A 25198-nucleotide genomic window follows, 5' to 3' on the forward strand; every position below is an offset into this window, starting at 1 on the left:
TCCTGTCTCCTCCTCCTCCTACTCAGCTTCCTCCTCCTCTTCTTCCACCTGCTCATCCAGTCAGCCACACACCTTCACCACCAACTTCAGCACAGCCCGGGGTAAACGTCAGCAGGCCGTTCTGAAACTCATATGTTTGGGGGACAGGCCCCACACCGCACAGGAGTTGTGGCGGGGTATAGAACAACAGACCGACGAGTGGTTGCTGCCGGTGAGCCTCAAGCCCGGCCTGGTGGTGTGCGATAATGGGCGAAATCTCGTTGCAGCTCTGGGACTAGCCGGTTTGACGCACATCCCTTGCCTGGCGCATGTGCTGAATTTGGTGGTGCAGAAGTTCATTCACAACTACCCCGACATGTCAGAGCTGCTGCATAAAGTGCAGGCCGTCTGTTCGCGCTTCCGGCGTTCACACCCTGCCGCTGCTCGCCTGTCTGCGCTACAGCGTAACTTCGGCCTTCCCGCTCACCGCCTCATATGCAACGTGCCCACCAGGTGGAACTCCACCTTGCACATGCTGGACAGACTGTGCGAGCAGCAGCAGGCCATAGTGGAGTTTCAGCTGCAGCACGCACGGGTCAGTCGCACTGCGGATCAGCCTCACTTCACCACCAATGACTGGGCCTCCATGCGAGACCTGTGTGCCCTGTTGCGCTGTTTCGAGTACTCCACCAACATGGCCAGTGGCGATGACGCCGCTATCAGCGTTACAATACCACTTATATGTCTCCTTGAGAAAACACTTAGGGCGATGATGGAAGAGGAGGTGGCCCAGGAGGAGGAGGAGGAGGAGGAGGAGGAAGAGGGGTCATTTTTAGCACTTTCAGGCCAGTCTCTTCGAAGTGACTCAGAGGGAGGTTTTTTGCAACAGCAGAGGCCAGGTACAAATGTGGCCAGGCAGGGCCCACTACTGGAGGACGAGGAGGACGAGGATGAGGAGGAGGTGGAGGAGGATGAGGATGAAGCAGGTTCACAGCGGGCTGGCACCCAACGCAGCTCGGGCCCATCACTGGTGCGTGGCATGGGGGAAACGCAGGACGATGACGATACGCCTCCCACAGAGGACAGCTTGTCCTTACCTCTGGGCAGCCTGGCACACATGAGCAACTACATGCTGCAGTGCCTGCGCAACGACAGCAGAGTTGCCCACATTTTAACGTGTGCGGACTAGTGGGTTGCCACCCTGCTGGATCCACGGAACAAAGACAATGTGCCCACCTTACTTCATGCACTGGAGCGTGATAGTAAGATGCGCGAGTACAAGCGCTTGTTGGTAGACGCGCTACTGAGAGCATTCCCAAATGTCACAGGGGAATAAGTGGAAGCCCAAGGGGAAGGCAGAGGAGGAGCAAGAGGTCGCCAACGCAGCTGTGTCACGGCCAGCTCCTCTGAGGGCAGGGTTAGCATGGCAGAGATGTGGAAAAGTTTTGTCCCCATGCCACAGCTAACTGCACCACCACCTGATACGGAACGTGTTAGCAGGAGGCAACATTTCAATAACATGGTGGAACAGTACCTGTGCACACCCCTCCACGTACTGACTGATGGTTCGGCCCTATTCAACTTCTGGGTCTCCAAATTGTCCACGTGGCCAGAGCTAGCCTTTTATGCCTTGGAGGTGCTGGCCTGCCCGGCGGCCAGCGTTTTGTCTGAACGTGTATTCAGCACGGCAGGGGGCATCATTACAGACAAACGCAGCCGCCTGTCTACAGCCAATGTGGACAAGCTGACGTTCATAAAAATGAACCAGGCATGGATCCCACAGGACCTGTCCATCCCTTGTGCAGATTAGACATTAACTACCTCCCCTTAACAATATATTATTGTACTCCAGGGCACTTCCTCATTCAATCCTATTTTTATTTTCATTTTACCATTATATTGCGGGGCAACCCAAAGTTGACCTCTGTCTGGGTGCCGGGGCCTAAATATGTGACAGTGGCCTGTTCCAGTGGTGGGTGACGTGAAGCCTGATTCTCTGCTATAACATGAAGACTGATTCTGTGCTGACATGAAGCCAGATTCTCTGTTACGGGACCTCTCTCCTCTGCCTGGGTGCCTGGGCCTAAATATGTGACAGTGGCCTGTTCCAGTGGTGGGTGACGTGAAGCCTGATTCTCTGCTATGACATGAAGACTGATTCTGTGCTGACATGAAGCCAGATTCTCTGTTACGGGACCTCTCTCCTCTGCCTGGGTGCCGGGGCCTAAATATGTGACAGTGGCCTGTTCCAGGGGTGGGTGACGTGAAGCCTGATTCTCTGCTATAACATGAAGACTGATTCTGTGCTGACATGAAGCCAGATTCTCTGTTACGGGACCTCTCTCCTCTGCCTGGGTCTAAATATGTGACAGTGGCCTGTTCCAATAGTGGGTGATGTGAAGCCAGATTCTCTGCTATTGCATGAAGAGACTGATTCTCTGCTGACGTGAAGCCAGATTCTCTGCTATGGGACCTCTGTCCAATTGATATTGGTTAATTTTTATTTTTTTTATTTTTATTTTAATTCATTTCCCTATCCACATTTGTTTGCAGGGGATTTACCTACATGTTGCTGCCTTTTGCAGCCCTCTAGCTCTTTCCTGGGCTGTTTTACAGCCTTTTTAGTGCCGAAAAGTTTGGGTCCCCATTGACTTCAATGGGGTTCGGGACGAAGTTCGGGTCGGGTTCGGATCCCGAACCCGAACATTTCCAGGAAGTTCGGCCGAACTTCTCGAACCCGAACATCCAGGTGTTCGCTCAACTCTAATGATGAGCATTGCGCGGGAGCTGGTGTTGCGAGCGCTCAGGGATGTGGTCCTGAGACTGCTGAGGATGATATTAGCGATGTGCATACAGTTGTGGACGAAGATGTGGCAGATCGCACGTGGGAGCCGGGTGAAGAGGGGGCTTCATCATCATCAGGAGAAGAGGGTGGCAGCTTGCGCGTGAGTCAGCGGCTGAGCCAGCAGGGTGTTAGCGGTGTGGCAATTTTTCATCAAGCCACCGGAGAATGTCAGCATGGCAATTCGCAGAATCTGTGGGCAGAAGGTGAAGCGTGGCCTGGGTGCCAATGTTGGCACTATGGCCCTGCATCAACACATGCAGCATCACCATAAAGCAGCCTGGGAAAACCGTGGTTTTAATGTAGTGGTACACCCCAGGGGCGTACATAGAAATCATGGGACCCCATAGCAAAACTCAGTAGAGCTGAGTTGCTGTCACCGCCAGATCTCTGAGAAGTTCTGAAAGACGTTCTTCAGTACCTCCTGCATAATGTTCTTTTGTTTTGCTTTCGCTTTGACATATCTTCTCCCTCTCCCAGCTGTCACCTATTAGCAGTGATTGCCTCCCTATATATCTCTTCCCATACTGCTTCACTTTGCGGTTTAAACTACTTCCTGGATTGGGTTCACTGCTTGAAGTTGCTACTGCTGGTTCCTAAAGATAATTCTATTTCTGTATTGGTGTTTTCCTGTTGGCTTGATTCTAGGTGACCCTGACTCCCTCCGTATTAAGTGCAGGGAGCCGGTGGTCGTGTCCCCTCACTATTATAGGGTTTGCAGGTGTCATTCAGTCTAAAGGTACGTGAACATGCAACTTTCTATCATTGAGATCTTTGCATGGGCTGAGCAGTGAGGGAGAGCTCTAGGGATTTAATAGGGCTCACCCTTTTGTTCCTTAGTTTGGGATCAAGTCAGTCGGATCTTTATTTGTTACTTATTGTTTCCTGTAACACCATCCGTGACAACTGCAGGGAGAAATTCACCGTCCCTCCCCTGCAACTGACAAAGTCTGTCTTTTCAGACTCCCCCCTCCCCCCCCCCCATCCCCACACACACACACACACTCCTGTGTTGGTACAGTTGCAATAAAAAGTATGTGAACCCTTTGGAATGATATGGATTTCTGCACAAATTGGTCATGAAATGTGATCTGATCTTTATCCAAGTCACAACAATAGACAATCACAGTCTGTTTAAACTAATAACACACAAAGAATTAAATGTTACCATGTTTTTATTGAACACACCATGTAAACATTCACAGTGCAGGCGGTAACGTGTGGCTTAGTTTGCTTGTGTGCGCACTTCCCTTTTAAGTCGCTTCCTTCCTCTGTCTGGTGTTGGAAGGGTTAACTCCCTTCCTAGTGTTTTGTGAACACTGGGTTTGTGTGGGTGTGGCTGCTTGGGCTATTAAGTCTCTGCTGGATGCCTGAAGCTCAGAGTTCTTCCAGCCTTGGTGTATGCTGGTGGTTCTCTGCTCCTGGCTTTACCATCTGTCCAGTGAGGGCCATCCTTGTGGTCATAGATGTTCTATGTTATCCCGGTGTCTCCTTCCCTTCCTGTCCTTATTTGTATTGAGTGGGTTATGTTCATGGTGTTGGTATGTTTAGTTTGCTGTTTCATGTCTGGTGGTGTTTGGTGTCCAGCATGTTTGGCTAGACATTCCCCTGTCATATGTTTATTGCAGCTATGGGTGTCCTGGGTCCCTGTGTGCTTTGCGGTGTGTGCTGTGTCCTCTAATGTTGGTGTGGACACCAGCACTTGTGCATGGGTTCCAGTCAGTGTGTCTGTGGCAGGTAAGTGTGTTATGGGTTTCGCCTACCTGCCATATCAATAGCTGTATATGTTCCCCTCTCCTTGCAGCCTGGCCTCAGATAGAGACTCCTGTTCCTCCATGACTGGGATGAACAGGTCGTCTCTCCCCTGCTCCTAAGTGAGGGATTTCCAGGGCGACTCAGGATATTAGGTATTTAGGGTATGAGCCGTCCCACCATCGGGGTCCGCTCATACGGTGAGGAGTCAGGGAGAGGATTAGGAATGTTGTAGGAGGTGACCTGCTCCCTTATTACTCCTTTTGGCCAGGCTGATCCCCTTTTACCCTTTGACACCGCACGGTGGGGGGTTTCCCCCACTCCCCGCCGTGACATTGAGACTTAGACTAAGTAGTTTTACTAACCTGCAAAACTTCAACCTCCTAGCTTAACTACTTAATATACTGTGCCTTGACAAAGTTGCCACTTTGCGTTACGCAGCAAGCAGCGCATTGCAGCTGGTCCATCATCAGCTGCCTGAAACTCTTGAACCAACAGAGGCCCAGATGAAAAAATTAGTAATATTTCATCTGTGCAAAATTTTATTCAATTTGGAGAGGGTCGGATTTTTATGTTGGTCCATTTGACCCAAATGGAATTTGTAAAAGACAAATAAAAGCAGCCAAACTAATTGCCAAAGAGAGTAAAACTAACCCTAAAATTTGCTTCAATTACATAAATGTTAAAAAGTATAAATCTGAAGGTGTCGGCCATTTACACAGTGATGAGTGGGGAGTTGCGGGCAGTGATGAGAAGAAATCAAAGCTATTAAATGTTTTCACTGAGGAAAATAAACTGTCAGATAAAATGCAGAACATAAAAGTAAATTCCCCATTAAAAGTGCCCTGTTTGACCCAGGAAAAAGTACAGCAGCTTCTTAAAAAGATTAAAATAGACAAATCGCCAGGAACAGATGGCATACACCTCCGTATCCTAAGAGAATTAAGTAATGTCCTAGCCAGACCCTCGATATTTAAGCACTCTATGTTGACAGGGAGTGTTCAACAGGATTGGCACTTAGCAAATGTGTGCCAATATTTAAAAAGGGTTAAAAAACAGAGCCCAGAAACTATAGGCCGGTAAGTTTAACATCTGTTGTGGGTAAACTGTTTGAAGGTTTTCTAAGAAATACCATCTTGGAGAACCTCAACGAAAATATGCAAATAACACCATATCAGCATGGCTTCATGAGGGATCGGTCATGTCAAACTAATTTAATCAGTTTCTATGAGAAGGTAAGTTCTAGACTTGACCGTGGCAAATCAATGGATGTTGTATCTCTTGACTTCTCCAAAGCATTTAATACTGTATCACATAAAAGGTTAGTATCTAAAATGAGAATGCTTGGACTAGGAGAAAACGTCTGTAAGATTGGGTAAGTAACTGGCTCAGTGATAGAAAACAGAGGGTGATTATTAATGGTACACACTCAGATTGGGTCACTGTCACTAGTGGAGTACCTCAGGGGTCAGTATTGGGCCCTATTCTCCAATATATTTATTAATGATTTTGCGAAGGCTTTCACAGCAAAATATCAACTTTTTCAGATGACACTAAACTGTAAAGTAATTAACACGGAAGAGGAGAGTATACTGTTACAGAGAGATCTGGATAGATTGGAGGCTTGGGCAGATGAGGTGTAACACTGACAAATGTAAAGTTATGCACATGGGAAGGAAAAATACGTGTAACTAGTACATACTAAAATGGTAAAACACTGGGTATCACTGACAGGAAAAGCAGTTAGAAATTTTAGTGATCAGCAAACTAAGGCTACTTTCACACTAGCGTTCGGGGGCTCCGCTTGTGAGCTCCGTTTGAAGGGTCTCACAAGCGCCCCGAACGCATCCATACTGCCCTAATGCATTCTGAGTGGACGCGGATCCGCTCAGAATGCATCAGTCTGGCAGCGTTCAGCCTCCGCTCCGCTCAGCAAGCGGACACCCGAACACTGCTTGCACTGTTTGGGGGTCCGCCTGGCCGTGCAGAGGCAAACGGATCCTTCCAGACTTACAATGTAAGTCAATGGGGACGGATCCGTTTGAAGATGACACAATATGGCAAAATTTTCAAACGGATCCGTCCCCATTGACTTTCAATGTAAAGTCTGGACGGATCCGTCTGAACTACTTTCACACTTAGAATTTTTTCTAAACTATAATGCAGACGGATCCGTTCTGAACGGATCCAAACGTCTGCATTATAGGAAAGGATCCGTCTGTGCAGACACCAGACGGATCCTCTCTGAACGCTAGTGTGAAAGTAGCCTAAGCTGTAGAAGCCAGTGTCAGGCAGCTGCTGCCAAGGCCAATAAGATAATGGGTTGCATCAAAAGGGGCATAGATGCCCGTGATGAGAACATAGTCCTGCCACTTTACAAATCACTAGTCAGACCACACATGGAATACTGTGTACAGTTCTGGGGCTCCTGTGAACAAGGCAGACATAGCAGAGCTGGAGAGGGTTCAGAGGAGGGCAACTTAAGTAATAATTGGAATGGGTGGACTACAGTACCCTGACAGATTATCAAAATTTGCTTTATTCACTTTAGAAAAAAGACGACTAAGGGGAGATCTAATAACCACCGTATTTTTCGCCCTATAAGATGCACTGGCCCTATAAGACGCACCTAGGTTTTTCAGGAGGAAAATAAGAAAAAAAATTTTTTTAACCAAAAGGTGTGCTTTTGGTGGGTTTTGAACTAATGGTGGTCTGTGGATGACGCTATTATGGGGGATCTGTGGATGGCACTGTTATGGGGGCATCTGTGGCTGGCACTGTTATGGGGGCATCTGGCAATGGCACTGTTATGGGGGCATCTGAGGATGGCAATGTTATGGGGGCATCTGAGGATGGCACTGTTATGGGGGCATCTGGGGATGGCATGACACTGCTATGGGGGGGATCTGTGGATGATACATAGCATCTTATGCTATGTGTCATCCACAGATCCCCCCCATAACAGTGTACCTGTGTAGTGAATGACCCCCAATACACGGAGTGGGGGTCGGCATCTTGTTTTGTAATGGCAGCGGGGCCCGGTGCAGTCACTGTATTATATTACACTGGGCCCCGCTACCTGTAGTAATCATATAGGCAATGTTAAACTGTAGAATTCCTCTCCAATCCAGGCTGTAGTACTTACTACTAACTTCCATAGCAGGCAGGCAGGCCGGGCGGTGGCAGCGTAACTCACTACGTCATGCACCTGCGCTGCCTGCTTCATTCAGTGGGAGGAGCAGGCGCGTGATGTAGTAAGTTACGCTGCCGCCTCCCGCCCACCAGGCCTCCTGTCTGCTATGGTAGATTGTAGTAAGTACTACAGGCTGGATTGGAGAGAAATTCTACAGTTTAACATTGCCTATATGATTACTACAGTGAGCGGGGCCCGGTGTAATAGAATACAGTGACTGCACCGGGGCTAGCTGCCATTACAAAACAAGACGCCGGCCCCCAGCCCCTCCCCGCTGAAACACACGCCGGCTGCGCAGTGGAGTATCAGTGTAAATTGCAGCATTCGCCCCATAAGGCGCGGTGCTATTTTCCCCCCCCACTTCTTTTTTTTGGGGGGGGAAGGGAGTGCGTCTTATAGGGCGAAAAATACGGTATGTATAAATATATCAGGGGTCAATACAGAGATCACTCCAATCATCTATTTATCCCCAGGACTGTGACTGTGACGAGGGGACATCCTCTGTGTCTGGAGGAAAGAAGGTTTGTACACAAACATAGAAGAGGATTCTTTACGGTAAGAGCAGTGAGACTATGGAACTCTCTGCCTGAGGAGGTGGTGATGGTAAATTCAAGAGTGCCTGGATGTATTTCTGTAGTGTAATAATACTGCAGGTTATAGTTACTAGAGATGGGTTGTTGATACAGGGAGTTGTTCTGATTGCTTGATTGGAGTCGGGAAGGAATTATTGTTCCCTAAAGTGAGAAAAAGTAGTTTTTTTTGCCTTTGTCTGGATCAACTTGCAGAATAAGAGGCTGAACTGGATGGACAGATGTCTTTTTTCAGGCTTATGAACTATGTTACAGTCCTGATCAAAAGTTTAAGACCACTAGAACAGCCTCCCTTGCCACCTGCCTCCTCTCCTCCGGTAATTTACTAGCAGAGCAGGCACCTTCCATTAGGGTAAGCAGATGCCTGCTCTGACATATTTAAGAAGGACCTCCACCTCCTGGCCCCACTGTAACGGCGCTGGGGGTGGCTCAAGAGCCGCTCGCTCAGGGATGCAGCCCCAGTCCGGGTTGAGCCCACCAGGGAGCCCCCAGCAGGTCGGCGCCCTAGGCGAGCGCCTAGTTCGCCTATATGGTTGCACCGGCCCTGCCGGTATGCAAGTAAGCCCAAATGTTTTTGAGGCCTCTTGCACACGAACATGTGCGCCCCGTGGTCGTGCTGCAGCCCGCAAAATGCGGGCCGCAATGCACAAGCACAGTCCGTGGGGCAGCCGCAGCGGATCTCGGACCAATTCACTTTAATGGGTCCGCCATCCGGCTGTTCCGCAAAAAGATAGGACATGTTCTATCTTTTTGTGCAACGGAAGTACGGGACGAAACCCCACGGAAGCACTTCCGTAGGGTTCCGCACCATTCGGCATCTCCGTATTTGCGGACCCATTGAAGTGAATGGGTCCGCATCCGTGATGCGGAATGCCCACGGAACGGCACCCGTGTATTGCGGATCCGCAAATGTGGTCCGCAATACAGCAACGAGGCGCACACGTTCATGTGCAAGAGGCCTAAACCATATTTTGAGACTATTTAACGACAGAATTCTTGAGTGCCATACTTGATAAATACCCCCTAAATGTTTCCCCTTAATTACTTCCAGTTTAGCAGAATGTTTACCTGAATAGAGAGAGCTGATTTGCAAGCCACAGCGACTGAGCTCATGACCCAATATCCTTATGGTCAGGCAAATTTCATTTAAACATATTTTAAGTGCACTGCTTACACATGGAGAACAAATGTTGAACAGGTTAGATACTGAATGTTGTGCTGCACAAAAAAGGGACTAATCACTAGACCACTATAGGACTATGCTTTGTATTAATAAAAATAAAAAAAGTATTCTTACCCCTCTATCAAAGTCGTATTCATAGTATGTGATCTTGCTCTCTGTGAGTACAAACAGCCTCTTCTTGTAGTTTAGAGGTGATGTCTTACGTTTTTGCTGTGACCGCTTCAAAAAAATACTCTCCAGGATACTAGCAGTAGCTGTGGCCATATTTCTTCATTGCTGTATGAATGACAGAAAGATTTTAGTTGTTTAACTTTGCAGTAAATGTGTCTTTCGGAATTAATAGATGACAATCAGTGTATTAAAGATAATATGTAAGGTTATGCACATGGGAAGGAATAATGCAAGTCACCCGTACATACTAAATGGTAAAACACTCGGTAACACTGACATGGAAAAGGATCTAGGAATTTTAATAAACAGCAAACTAAACAGCAAAAAACAGTGTCAGGCAGCTGCTGCCAAGGCCAACAAGATAATGGGTTGCATCAAAAGGGGCATAGATTCCAGTGATATGAACATAGTCCTACCACTTTACAAATCGCTAGTCAGACCACACATGGAGTACTGTGTACAGTTCTGGGCTCCTGTAAACAAGGCAGACATAGCAGAGCTGGAGAGGGTTCAGAGGAGGGCAACTAAAGTAATAACTGGAATGGGGCAACTACAGTACCCTGAAAGATTATCAAAATTAGGGTTATTCACTTTAGAAAAAAGACGACTGAGGGGAGATCTAATTACTATGTATAAATATATCAGGGGTCAGTACAGAGATCTCTCCCATCATCTATTTATCTCCAGGACTGTGACTGTGACGAGGGGACATCCTCTGCGTCTGGAGGAAAGAAGGTTTGTACACAAACATAGAAAAGGATTCTTTACGGTTAAGAAGCAGTGAGACTATGGAACTCTCTGCCTGAGGGAGGTGGTGATGGTGGAGTACAATAAAGGAATTCAAGAGGGGGCCTGGATGTGTTTCTAGAGCGTAATAATATTACAGGCTATAGCTACTAGAGAGGGGTCGTTGATCCAGGGAGTTATTCTGATTGGAGTCGGGAAGAAATTTTTTTATTCCCCTAAAGTGGAGAAAATTGGCTTCTACCTCACAGGGTTTTTTGCCTTCCTCTGGATCAACTTGCAGGATAACAGGCCGAACTGGATGGACAAATGTATTTTTTTCGGCCTATGTACTATGTTACTATGTTACTATGTAAAATCATGTTTGTTTTGTTTTTTGGTGCATTTTTTTTAATTTTTCCATTCTCCACTATCTATATATATATATATAAAAAAAATATATATAATCCACAATTTTTACACTGGCCACTAAGCCAAATAATAGATCTTGTTCTGTGCAGGTAACTTTTCAGTTATCACCACAGGCAGAATTACAATGACAAGTTTATCACAGGATCCACCATTCATAGTAGGCGATATCACAGTTTATCAGCTCCCTCCAGGTCACAGAGCATGCCGAGAAAACTCTCCCATATAAGTCAATGGGGTCAGATCCTGTCCATTGTGTCTATGGCCTATGTAGTTGCTCTCAAAAGACATGAAGTCTTAACATTTATTTAGGGGCTAGTGTGAAAATTGCAGAATTATATACAATATTTTAATAATAAAATGAAAAAAAAAAAATAATGTTTAACATAGAAACAGTGATTTAAACAATAGGTCATTTTCTGATGACACATTCCATTTAAACTTCTTAGGGTCCCTTTACACTGATAGGTTTAGCAGACGATTGTCGGGAGGGAAGCGTTCCTTGGTGACAATGGCCTGCTCATCAATGGAGAAGGCCGCTGCCATTATATGCAGTGATCTCCTCCACAGTGAGGAGGAGTGATTACTAATGCAATCGCTTGTCACCATACAGAATCATTTATTGCCGGCAGCAGAGGGCCGTTTAGATATCATGACCTGCTGCCAGGAAAAAAAGATTTAGGTGACTGCAGGAACAATGCTGTTACCTGATGAACGAGCGTTTTGCTTGATCATCGGAGGCACCTTTATACCAGCAGATTATTGCTAATGGTAGTTTCTACAAACGCTTGTTAGCCATGATCTGCCCAATGTTTGGGGGGTGTAAAGGGGCCCTAAGAATCTTTCGTAATATATAAATTAAGTATTTACGAAATCAGAGAATAAATAGGGACAAGGTTACATAGTTACATCATCAGTACAGTTAAAAAAAAAGTCCTTCAAGTTCAATGTTTGACAAGTTATTAAATCTTGGCAGTAATCCATGTAGTTCAAATGTTCTGCTGTATCAAAATGCTAACGTTACAAAGAAAACGAACTGTGTCTTTATTTTCAGAAAATAATTTTGCCACTGATATTTTGTTGTCTCCTCAATGACATTATACCGATGATTATACTTCAGTTTCCAGAATGGGATACACCTTCCATGCATGCATCCATCAACATTATAAGTGTTTCCATTTCTATTTTTAAAAAAAATATATATATATAAAAAGCATTTTATTTTCCACTTTTCTGATAGTTCTACTAGGGGACTTCTGATTGCTGGCTCTCTGATATAATGGTCTGTACCTCAGTGTACAAAATTAGACCATTTTAGCATACCTTCCAACTTTAACACCTAATCCCACCCAGTCCCCTAAATGCCTCCACATAGTAATTATTCCCGCTTTATGCCACCACACAGTAGTTATGCCAGTATTGTGCCCCTTTCACAGATTATGCCCAGATATGTGCCCCCTCACAGTAGTTATGCCCATATATGTGCCCCCTCACAGTAGTGATGCCCAGATAGGTGCCCCCTCACAGTAGCGATGCCCAGATAGGTGCCCCCTCAAAGTAATATGCTCAGCTGTGCCCCCTCACAGTAATATGCCCAGCTGTGCCCCCTCAAAGTAATATGCCTAGCTGTGCCCCCTCACAGTAATATGCCTAGCTGTGCCCCCTCACAGTAATATGCCCAGCTGTGCCCCCTCACAGTAATATGCCCAGCTGTGCCCCCTCACAGTAATATGCCCAGCTGTGCCCCCTCCCAGTAATATGCCCAGCTGTGCCCCCTCACAGTAATATGCATAGTTGTGCCCCCTTGCAGCAATATGCCCAGTAAAATGCCCCCTTCACAGGCAGTAAAAAAAAAATAATAATAATTCACATACTTACCTCGTTCCCCAGCAGAAGTAGCAAGAGCAGGATAAACACGGAGCTCCCGGGCAGCCCGGCCCCTTCCCAGACCTGTAGTGTGGAGCACAGACAGGGGAGGAATGATGGGAACAGCTACCAGAGAGCAGGACATACCTCCCCCGTACCAAGACCGCGGGACAGCCACTGAGATCCAGGACTGTCCTGCCGGAACCGGGACGGTTGGGAGGTATGATATTAGGACACAATATTAGTCCATTTTAGGCCCCTAGTGAGTGAGAAGAGGTTGGTATGGCTGCCTTCAGCATGCATCTGCCAGACAGCCATGTCTCAGCCTTTGCCCACTCCTTCCTCTGGCAGCTCCCGTACTATAGCATCAGTATCTGATTGGTGGGGGTCCAACACCAGGGACCCCCGCCAATCAGTTGTTTGAGAAGGCAGCAGTGCTCCTGTGAGCTCTACGGCCTTCTTTCAGGGCACCAAGCACAGCGCCATTGTATTGTGACTGTGCTTGATATCGCAGCTCAGCCCCATTCACTTCAAAGGGGCTTACCTATACCTAGGCCAGTGACGGCTAGCCTCTGGCACTCCTGCTGTGGTGAAACTCTATTACTTTCTAGAGAACATCCAAGCAAGTATGCATTTTGGCAAATGTAGTTTTACCACAGCTGGAGTGCGGAAGTTAGCCATCACAAGCCTAGGCCATGTGACCGATGAAGGTGATGTCACATGGCCTAAGCTGGTAGACGGCTGTGGTGCTCAGAACATTACATATATTTTATGTGTATTTACTACAATTTATATATTTAGACTAGCAGAAGGACCCGGCTTTGCACAGGTATATTTCATCTATTTCATTTAATGTTTGTGTGTGTCGTTAAAAGATATTGACAGTATCCCCCATACCAGTGACCTCTACAGCACCCCGTCCCTTTAACAGTGAACTCCACAGTCCCCCACCCCTTAACACTGACCCCCCCACAGTGCCCTGCCAATTAAAATGGGACCTCCACAGCAGCCCATCCCCTTAACTTTGACCTTCACAGCAGCCCGCCCCTTTAAAAGTGAGTTTTTACAGCACCCCACTCCCTTGACAGTGACCTTCTCAGGGGCCCGCCCCCCTTAACAATGACCTTCACAGTACCCCGCTCCCTTAACAGTGACCTCACAGTACCCTGCTGCCTTAACAGTGACCTCCACAGCAGTTGCCCTTTAATAGTGGCCGCTGCCCCCTTAAAGGGCTTCTGTCACTCCACTAAACTCTTTTTTTTTTGTCTCCTTAAAATCCTTATGCTGCAATTTCTCAATATATAGGGCTATTACTCAGTTTGGCGTACCTGTCTTCAGTCGGCGCAGGTGCACTGAGGGGAGGACGCTCCATCCTCAGTGCGCCGATGACGTCAAATGTACACCCGGTGCAGGCGCACTGAGGATGGAGCGGCCGAGCGAGCGTCCTCCACTCAGTGCGCCTGCGCCAACTGAAGACCGGCGCGAGATTTAAAACGCAGACAGGGACAGCAGAGAACGAGCGCGTCCGCTGGCCCTGTCAATCGACATGAGGAGGGGGCGTCATTATGAGAGGTAAATTGCTAGAGAGGTAAATTGCATATTATAAAAGTCCGTTTTTTTATATAACTACTGAACCAAACTGAGTAATAGCCCTATATATTGAGAAATCGCAGCATAAGGATTTTAAGGAGACAAAAAATAATAATGAGTTTAGTGGAGTGACAGAAGCCCTTTAACAGTGAACTCCACAGTGTCCGCCCCTTTAACATTAACCTCCACAATGGCCTGCCCCCTTAACAGTAACATCCACAGTGAACGCTTCTTTAACAGTGACCTCCACAGTGTCCGCCCCTTTAAGAGTGACCTCCACATAGCTCTGCCCCTTTAATGCTAGGGCTAAACGACGACATGTGTCGCGCAACATTTTGTCTCAACAATTTTTATAATTATAGGCTATGGTGTCGCACTGCGACATGTGACATGTTGCCACTGCGACACGACAGTCGCAAAAAATCCATCCAAGATGTCGCAGTGCAACACCATAGACTATCATTATAAAAATTGTGGAGACAAAATGTCGCACGACACTGCTGTGGCGGTCTCGTACATCGCCAGGTAGGTTTTGATGTCGTCTGTGGGGGTCATCTTAGGAATTGCGGCACGGACTGCTTTCCGGGCATCATGGGCGCTCAGGGTTTTATGCAGGTCTCCTAGCAAGGGACACTCCCCCTGGGGACCTTGTAGGAGAATGTGACAGTTTATATATTAGCCAATCACATGCATTTACAGTATTAAAACCTTCCCAGCAATTGTACACAAAACCCCCTTCCCTCTGTCTGTAACGCAATCAACAAAATACAATTACCAAAACACAATAGGCTCTGCCTGTGATACAATTACCAAACATAATAGGCTAACTTAATCACTCACAGGCAGAAAACACAAATATTTCCCAAAACACAGAAAACACCTCAAAACCCCACATATCCCTATAATAATTATACATCCATGGCTAGCTCTGATCTGGGTGAACAACATATCCAAAAATCACCCAGATCCGAGCAGGGGTTCCTGAATTCCATGGAAGTCATATTTGGCCGACCGCAAGCATGGCTTTCCTGCCCAAAACAGTTCCACAGATTTAGGCTGTGCGGCCGGTCTCTCTTCTCTTTTTAAAGTTAGTATATGGGCCATAATCCTGAGGCAAGAGGCTGGCAAACAGGCCCCTCCAAAACCCAGTGGCGAGGTTATGTTCGCCACATCAGTCTTGATATGCAGTGAAATCTCACGTTATTTCAACTGTGAAGAAACGCATATACACATAATAAAATGCCGGCCATGGAGCGCATGCGCGCGGCTTGCTGAGAGGACATGCCTCAGTGAGCTCCGCTCCGTACGCCAAGAATATCCCGAAATTAGCGCCGGCTCCAACAGCCTTCTAAACAGATGCAGGGGATCCCGAAGATGACCCGCAACAAAAGTAGAAACAAAATAGCGGGTACGCCCGCCCCGTCACAGACTTTACCGGAGATGTTTCGGCACTCCAGAGAAACTGTCATGGTGGACCCTACCTCATCTCTGGCCAGTCCTGCCTCATCCACTGATGGTGGACACTCATCGGGCCCTAACATCACCGATCCGGGCCAGGCAACACTATATAAAAACATAGCTTCCCTGTTTAAAGCGGAGCTCTCAGGCGGTGGAGGAGTTTTCCCGCCAAATCCAGGACTTGGGGACCGAGTGTCTGAACTAGAGACCCGGACTGACGACATATCAGATGCCATAGGTGCTGACAGGGAGGAAATCAACTCCCATGCCGCACAGTTAGCCGCTCTGGAGCTAAAAATAGAAGACCTGGAGAATAGATCCAGAAGAGGGAATCTGCGGGTCAGAGGCCTCCCTGAAACGTCCCAGGATCTACAAACCACCATGATCACTCTGTTTGGGGCCCTTCTACCCCAAGCTCAGCCGACACAGCTACGAATGGACAGAGTTCATAGAGCTCTGGGTAAACCCCGCTCAGTGGACCTACCAAGGGATGTTGTCCTCAAGTTCCACTATCCGGAGGTGAGAGATCAAGTATTGGCGGCCGCACGAAATCGGCCCAACCTACCAGGGCTCCCTTCCTCTGTGCACCTATATGCGGATTTAGCACCTTCCACACTCCGCAAACGCAGAGAGATGAGGCCGGTGACATCAGCACTGCAGAATGCACAGGTACGCTATAGATGGGGGTTTCCGTTCAACTTATCCTTCCAGCTAAACTCCTGTTCTCACACGGTCCATACCCTGGCGGAAGGCCTAGAAGTGCTGCAACGGGCAGGAATCCCATTTGAACGCTCTGAAATTCCAGCTGCCCCACCGAGACAACAAAGACCGTCTAGGGTCTGGACCAAGGTCCCCTCCTCCACACCTCGCACGACTAGATCGGCAGATAATTGAGACTATACAACTACAGGACAGTCTCTACCCTTCTCCAGGATCGAAGGACAGCATTCATCTACTGATCCGGACGCAAGTGATACCTTTCTTATATACCTTTGGGGGCCCTTTTGCCCTGGTTTTGTTGTTTTTATGTCCCGCTATTTTTCTTTCCTTCAGGGATTTGGCGTGACAGACTTTTATGTTACTCACTCCTTCAGGGTTGACCGGAATGGAGCAGTCTGCCCTTGTTGGGCACCGTCTCCCTTCTACTAACCCACTACTATTTGCTGGCCTTGCTAGGCTCAGCCATATTGCATGTTATGTAGTGCTTGCAAGCACATTGTTAATGTTATTTGGTTTAATGGTTACTCAAGGGGGTTATTTCTATTGCCATTATAGATTCCAGCAGTATCAGTCCAACTTAGATGGGTCCTACACCACTTCTTTATGTGTAAAATATTAACCCATAATGTACGGGCTTTAATTCCCCCAGAAAACGCAAATCAGCTTTCTCTACATATCTAAAACATCTACCTGATGTTATCTGCCTGCAGGAGTCACACTTCACTCCTGCATCCCATCTGAAATATTTCCACCAGCAATACACAAGATATTTCTCATCCACGTATCCCACTAAAAGCAGAGGGGTTATCACCCTGTTAAACTCCTTTCCGTTTTCCTTGACTCAGTCTATCATTGATCCAAATGGGAGATATGTATTATTAGTGGGCACCTACAAAGAAGAGACCTTATGTATAGCCAATGTTTACGCCCCAACTGATGTGAGTCGCATAATTGAACCCCTCTCCTACCATAAGCTTTTATGGTGCGGAGACTTCAATTTTGTCCTCAATCCTATATTGGATCGCTCATCTCCCCCTGGCCATCCTCGCCCATCTACTCACACAGCCAAAATACGTCATGTCTTAGAATCTTTGTCTCTGGCTGACTCATGGAGAGAACGGCCCACAAAGAGGCTACACCTACTACTCCCCTGCTCATAACTTATATACCCGTATTGACATGATACTGGTCTCTACAACCTGCCTTCCATATATTTCCTACTCCAGGCATATTGTTTCCTCATGGTCTGATCATGACATGGTTTTGGCAGAGATTCTCTCTGCGGACAAGTACAGCATTCCCTACTCTTGGAGGCTGAATGAATCCCTCTTAACGCGCCCTGCCTTGTATGACCAGCTCCATGATGAATTAAAAAAATTCTTTATTGAGAATGCTTCTCCTGACATTGACCCTATGATGCTGTGGCTAACCCACAAAGCCTTTATGCGGGGGAGATTGGTGGGAGTGGCTTACCAGTTAAAAAAAGAAAGGAATTCAACCCAAATTGCTTTAGAAGCTAAATTGACCAGGTTGGTCCGAGCTCACCAACAAGCCCCTTCACGTTACCTTCTAAAAGCAATCAAAGATGGTAAACTACAGATAAATATGCTATTCTCCAACAATACAGAAAAAGCCCTCCGCTGGACAGCTTCCTACTACTATAGATATGCCAACAAACCAGACAAGATGCTAGCCCGCCAACTTAAAGCTAGACAGAAAAATCAATCAGGTATTCCAAATACGCACAAGCTCAGGACAGACCACATCAAATCCTGACCTTATATACGATACGTGTCATGCTTTCTACAAACGACTTTCTACAATCCTGTGGCGCATCCTGGATTGAATGGGGAAGATTTTCTATTTTCTATTCCACTTCCGAAACTCACCCCTGAAGCATCAGCATGTTTAGGCGAGGATATCATGGGGGAGAAAGTAGAATTTACAATTAAAAACCTAAAACTTGGTAAAGATCCTGGCCCTGACGGGTTTTCTGCACTATATTATAAGAAATTTGCCCCTTCACTAATCCCGCACATCACCCATTACTGTAACCATTTAATGCACGGTTCCAAGCCCCCGTCAGAATTCCTATCTGCCAAAATCACTGTAATACCCAAGCCAAACAAGGACCCCTTATCGCCCTTCAATTACAGACCCATTTCCCTCCTCAATTTGATAACAAAATATTTCCCTCTATTCTAGCTAGCCGCCTTAACAGGCTGCTCCCTGACCTCGTACATAAAGACCAAGTGGGCTTCATTCCTTGTAGAGAAGCCCCAGATAACATCGGAAAAATTCTGAATCTAATACAAAGAGCCAACAAAACCAATATCCCTCTGGTGGTGCTAGCACTGGTTATAGAAAAGGCCTTTGACACTGTGACTTGGCACTATCTATATAAGGTCCTCTCCTCAATGGGCTTTAGGGGGCCTTTCCTGACGGCAATACAATCCCTGTATTCCACACCCGAAGCAGGCCTTAAATTACCAGCCACGCATAGCTCACCAATTCAGATTCATAGGGGTACACGACAGGGGTGCCCTCTATCCCCAGCCCTATTTGCTTTGGCAATGGAACCCCTAGCTACCCACATAAGAGCTCACCCGGATATTAGCGGTATCTCAGTTGGAGGGAAGGAATATAAACTAAACCTTTTTGCAGACGATATCCTATTGTCCATTACCAACCCCATTATATCCTTTCCCTCTCTAATGAAGATGTTGGATTCCTTTTCAATGACCTCAGGCCTTAAGATTAACCATACTAAATCAGAGCTTCTCCTATGCAATGTTACACCCCTTACAAAATCCCTCTGTCACGCTGGACAGGATACAAGATACAACAGAAATCCACAAACAAGTGTCTAGGCCAGAAACTGGGGATAAAGGTCACTTCCTTACAAATCTCTACCAGCTCTCCCTAGACTTCTGTGCCCATGTTCAGACCATAGAGGTGGGAATAAACGTGCCCCCATGCCTAAGGCTGAAGATTCCTTAAAATCCCTAAGATGGTGACAGGGGAAAGAGACAGCTTGCTTCCTCAGATCTGGAGGAGGCAGGCGTCTCTCTAACAGCCTAGACAGAACACACACAAGAAAACAAAACCAACTCATCTTGTCACAGAGCAGATACAGCAAATCCTTCTTTCCTTGCTTCCTTCCTTCCTTCCACTGAGCAAGATAGAAGCTATAACCCGCACAGGACACTGGGAAGGGGCGTAATTTAAACTCATGCAAACGACCCCACCCAGTGCACCTGAAGGGAGGCGGATATAGCTCAACTCCAAAACAAAAACAAAAAACTAAGACAGTACCCCCCCTTCTACGGGTGACCTCCGGACACGCCGGCCCAACTTTATCCGGGTGGGATCTGTGAAAAGCCCTTACCAGTCGGCTGGCACTAACATCCACAGCCGGAACCTACATCCTTTCCTCAGGGCCGTATCCCCTCCAGTGTACCAGGTACTGAAGGGAACCCCGAAAAACCCGTGAGTCGAGAACCCTAGAGATCTCGAACTCTAAATTTCCATCAACCAGAACAGGGGGAGGAGGCAATAATGATGGTTCCACCGGTTTCACATATTTCTTAAGTAAAGACCTGTGGAACACATCGTGGATCCTCCAGATCTGTGGAAGATCCAGACGAAACGCTACTGGATTGATCACCGCAGATATTTTGTAAGGTCCAATAAATCTTGGACCCAGTTTCCAAGATGGTACTTTCAGTTTAATATTTTTAGTAGATAACCACACCAGATCACCCAAACACAGGTCCGGACCAGTCATACATTCGCTTGTACCTCTCACCCATCCTCTCCAAATTCACTTGAATCTTCTGCCAGATAGAGGACAAGGCAGAAGAAAATCTCTCCTCCTCTGGCATCCCAGAGGAACTAGTCTCAGAAAAGGTACCAAACTGAGGATGTAAACCGTATGCGCCAAAAAATGGCGACTTACTCGTGGACTCCTGCCTACGGTTATTCAAAGCAAACTCTGCTAGTGATAAGAATGAGGACCAGTCCTCCTGGTTTTCAGCCACAAAGCACCTCAAGTAGGTCTCCAGGTTTTGATTAGTACACTCTGTCTGTCCATTCGACTGCGGATGAAAAGCCGAAGAGAACGAAATTTGGATACCAAGACGAGAGCAGAACGTCCTCCAAAATCTGGAAACAAACTGCGTGCCCCTATCAGAAACCACGTCCGAGGGAATGCCATGTAATTTCACGATGTTATCCACAAAAACCTGAGCAAGAGTCTTAGCATTGGACAGACTAGCTAACGATACAAAGTGAGCCATTTTACTGAAACGGTCAACAACCACCAAAATCACAGTTTTCCCAGAGGAACTCGGCAGATCAGTAATAAAGTCCATAGACAAGTGCGTCCAAGGACGAGATGGAATAGACAAAGGAAGAAGTGAACCAGAAGGTCGAGTGCGAGCAACCTTTGCCCGTGCACAGGTCTCACAAGCTGCTACGTAATCCTCAACACTCTTACATAACCCGGGCCACCAGAATCTCCGGGAAATCAGATCAAAGGTGGACTTGCCACCAGGATGTCCCACAAGGACAGTATCGTGATGTTCCTTGAATACCTTGCATCGCAATCCAGCAGGAACAAACAACCTACCTGGGGGACAAGAATCCGGAGCCTCCTCCTGGGCTCCCAATACCGCCATCTCCAACTCGGGGTACAGAGCGGAAACAACCACCCTCTGAATCACCTCCCCCAGGAAAACTACGAGACAATGCATCCGCCTTGACGTTTTTAACCCCCGGGCGAAAAGTAACCACAAAGTTGAACCGTGACCATCTAGCCTGTCTAGGATTCAGACGCTTGGCAGTTTGCAGGTAAGCCAAGTTCTTATGATCAGTATATACCGTAACGGGATAAGACGCCCCAGGGCTCCAGATGGCGACCAAAATGGTCGCCAATGCGCCTTAAAATTTGCAAATGGCGACAAGACTTTTTAGTCTTGTCGCCATTTGTGACTGTACCGCCGCGATCCTGCGCAGCCTAAGTTCTCTTCAGTAGCACAGTGGAGAAGGAAGGAGTCCCTCCCTCTCCACTGTGACGCAGCCGCCACTACCACCAATGGGGAGATAGCAGGGGAGGAGCTGTCGCCACTGCGCCACCAATGAATGTAAAGCATAAGTATAGGCAGCGGTATCACAGACCCGGCCTCAATAACAGGGCATGCGATACGCGGCAATTAACCCCTCAGGTGCCGCAGATCGCATGCCCTGTTATTGAGGCCGGGTCTGTGATACCGCTGCAGACAATTGTAAAAAGGAGTTAAAGAGGACCTTTCGTCGGTCCAAAGAATATGAACTTAGTAGCAGGCTGCATAGAGTGGCGCCCAGGGATCTAAGTGCACTTACTATTATTCCTGGGCGCCACTCCGTTCACCCGCTGTGGCCCCCGGTATTTTTAACATTCAGAGCAAGGAGGAGGAGACGCCAGTGTCTCTCCGTCTCCATGACAGCAGCGCTGTCCAATCAGAGCTCAGAGCGAGGGAGTTTTTTTTGCTCCCTGGCTCTGAGCTCTGCGCTTAGATCCCTGGGCTCTATGCAGCCTGCTACTAAGTTCAAATTCTTTGGACCTATGAAAGGTCCTCTTTAATTACATTCATTGGTGGTGCAGTGCGCCCCCCCAAAGCCTCTCCCCCCCCCATCATTACTGGCCACAAGTCTTCCCCCCCCATTGTTATATGGTGGCCACAGGGTCCCATCCCCTCCATTGGTGGCAGTGGCAGATTACACTGCCACCAATGGGGCTCAGATCGTTACCATGGCAGCCAGGACGCTACTGAAGCCCTGGCTGCCATGTTCAGCTCCCTGCTGCCCTGTGCACAGGGCAGCAGGGAGATGTGTGAGATCCTATTCACCCTGATAGATCTCTATCAGGGTGAATAACACAAGGGATGAAAAGATCCAGGTTCTAGTCCCTAAGGGAAGAAATGGTTATTAAATAAAAAATTTAAAAAACAAACAAAAAAAACCACCAAAATACTAAAAGTTTAAATGGCCCCCTTCCCAGTTTTACATATAAAATTTACAAACAATAAAGAATAAACATATTACATATCGCCACGTCCCACAAAGTGTGAGCTATTAAAATATAAAAAAATATTTCCACTCGGTGAAGGCCGTAACAGAAAAAAAAAAAAACTCTAAACCATGCAATTCGCCATTTTCAGTCACCTTGTCCCCCAGAAGATGTCCCTGGATGTGAGGTATATGGTGCTGTTTTCTCCTATATGTAGTGCTGGCTCACTACTGTGACCTGCGTCTCATCCTCTCAAAGTCTTATATGCATTTTAAATTTGGCGACAACATTTTTTTATTTGGCTCCTAAATTTATTAGTTTAGGAGCCAATGGCTCCTGGTCTTTTTTTTTTTTGTCTGGAGCACTGCGCCCCCTCCAACCAGTGATGCCATTCCTCAAAGGCCAATTTAAAGGCCAGCAATTCCCTATCTCCTACATCTTAATTCCTCTCGGCGACCGAGAGCTTCTTGGAAAAAAAAAGCACACGGACGCCACTTGCCAGGAGATGAACCCTGCGACAACACTGCTCCAACCCCAACCTCTGATGCATCCACCATGTAACGGTCACGTCCACACACACACAGGGGGAAGGGTAGTGACCACTGCGCTCCACCCTCACCCCTGGCCCTGCCTACTTGCCTCACGAGTCCTGATGACAGGGGACAACTGGACGGCAGTCCCTAACTTAGGATATGTGCAGGGAAGACAGACAAGACAAAATACGGAACATGAACGGACCGGGTCAGAACCAAGAGAGCAACGCAGTACAACGGATTAAGCAAAGAATGGTCAGGAGAAGCCGGGGTCAAATACCAGTAGAGTAGCGAAGTACAAGAGGAGTCCTAAGAGAGTAGTCAGGTGGGAGCCGAGGTCACAATACCAGGATGTATGCGCAGTACAGGAGGAGCAGGCAGAGGATCGTCAGGGAACAGGATCAGGTAAATATTCAGTACTCCAACAAATAGCCAGGAACCTAGAAATTAACAGGCAACCTGTAGCCAGCAGGCTGCCTGTATTTATAGTGGGGAGTGAGGGTCATGTGACGTGGCCAGCGTCACATGACCGACAGACCAACCAGTCGAGCACCGAGTGATCAGCTCGGCGCTCAAGGCAGACTAGGAGCAGGGAGCCACCCAGCTAGTAAAGCCGCCCTGGGAATGAGGTCAAACACAGAACCTCATTCCAAAAGCTAAGCAACAGTTCTGCGGGCAATGGGGGACCGAGTGCACCTTCGGAACCCCGTGACACACCACCACCACGAATGGCTGAGACACATCGGGCTGCATCAGAATGGGAGCAGACGCAAAACATTCCTTAATAGCCGAAAAGGCCTGCAATGCCTCATCTGACCAGACAGAGAAGTCAACGCCTTTCTTAGTCATATCGGTCAGGAGTCTTACAATGGTAGAGTAGTTCAATATAAATTTTCTATAATAATTGGTAAACCCCAAAAACCGCATCAAAGCTTTCTGATTCTCCGGTCGGTCCCATTCCAGAACTGCCCCCGGACCTTTTCGGGGTCCATACGAAAACCAGAGTCAGAAAGCAGGTAACCCAGAAACGGAAGCTCCTGAACAGTCGCGATCAATAAGTGCAAGTCGACCACTTCCTCCATTGAGGCTCAATTGAAAGACTGTCTCAAGTTTGAAGAACTGACAACTCTTAAAGAGAAGATTGACAAGCATTGCTCTGATTTACGTGGGAATATTGAGAGCACGAAAATTTAAAAGAGACTGAGTATTACCAGATACAGCGTGTGTATAAATGGCAAGATACCTCGGGCATAGCCATCCCACAAGTGCGTTCATTTGGCCGCACGACAGGCTCTGCATCTTCAGGCTCAGGCAGCGATATTACCACTGACCAACGCAACATTTTTTTAGGCAGACGCAACCGACAAAGAAAGTCAATACCAGGAGAGCAGGCCGCCATTATCGGGGAGGTGGACGCACCCAGGACGACCAGATCGCAGGTACAACAGAGACATTAGTTTTGAACCGCTCGACCTCTCGTCAAAGAACTTAAGTCCAATACAAATGAAAATATTACAAAAGGGATTGTTTTTTAGCCCTACGGGCAATTGGATAAGGACATGCAGAGGTTCTTTCGTAATGTGCGTCTTAAAACACATTTCTCTATTAACCAACATGTACCTGTAGTGGGGGAGAGGGATAATGCTGATAATCTTACCCTTGCACGCTTTGGCCTCAAAGTTAAGAGCTGGTTTACGCCCCCAAAACTATACCATCCAGTTGAAACATTTGTTAACCTTGTCCAATGGGATTTATCTACACTTTTAGGGAAATTTCAACAGGGCGATTTCCACATACATCACAATGTGACTACAGAAGAAAGAAATTCCCTATCCCAGTTAGGCATCATGCCGCCGGCTGTGTGCACCCCGCATCACGGATGTGGACCCATTCACTAGAATGGGTCCGCAATTCCGGAGATGCGGAATGTTGTCACGGAACAGAACACCGGAAGTACTACGGAGTGCTTCCATGGTGTTTCTTTCCGTGGTTCCACACCGCAAAAAAAGACATGTCATATTTTTTTGCGATGCGGACATACCACGGACCCATTAAACTTGAATGGGTCCAGCCCGCTGCACGGATGTTGCCTGTGCATTGGGCACCGCAATTGCGGTCCC

General features: G+C 47.3%; 1 protein-coding gene across 2 annotated transcripts in view; it reads right to left on the reverse strand.

Moving 5' to 3' along the window:
* BTK (Bruton tyrosine kinase) overlaps window positions 1-25198 on the reverse strand; it is a 562758-nt gene that overhangs the window by 502742 nt on the left and 34818 nt on the right. The window contains exons 1-2 of one of the 2 annotated variants that reach the window (XM_040405595.1): window positions 12741-12790; window positions 9654-9815 (exon numbers count right to left, since the gene is read on the reverse strand). In XM_040405595.1, coding sequence (XP_040261529.1) covers window positions 9654-9803 — 150 coding nt within the window. In that variant the 5' untranslated portion in view covers window positions 9804-9815; window positions 12741-12790. Of the gene's footprint in view, window positions 1-9653; window positions 9816-12740; window positions 12791-25198 lie in introns of those variants that run through there. The other variant, XM_040405594.1, reaches the window with a different exon arrangement.

This window comes from Bufo bufo, chromosome 8 (assembly GCF_905171765.1).
Source record: "Bufo bufo chromosome 8, aBufBuf1.1, whole genome shotgun sequence".
Taxonomy (NCBI): domain Eukaryota; kingdom Metazoa; phylum Chordata; class Amphibia; order Anura; family Bufonidae; genus Bufo; species Bufo bufo.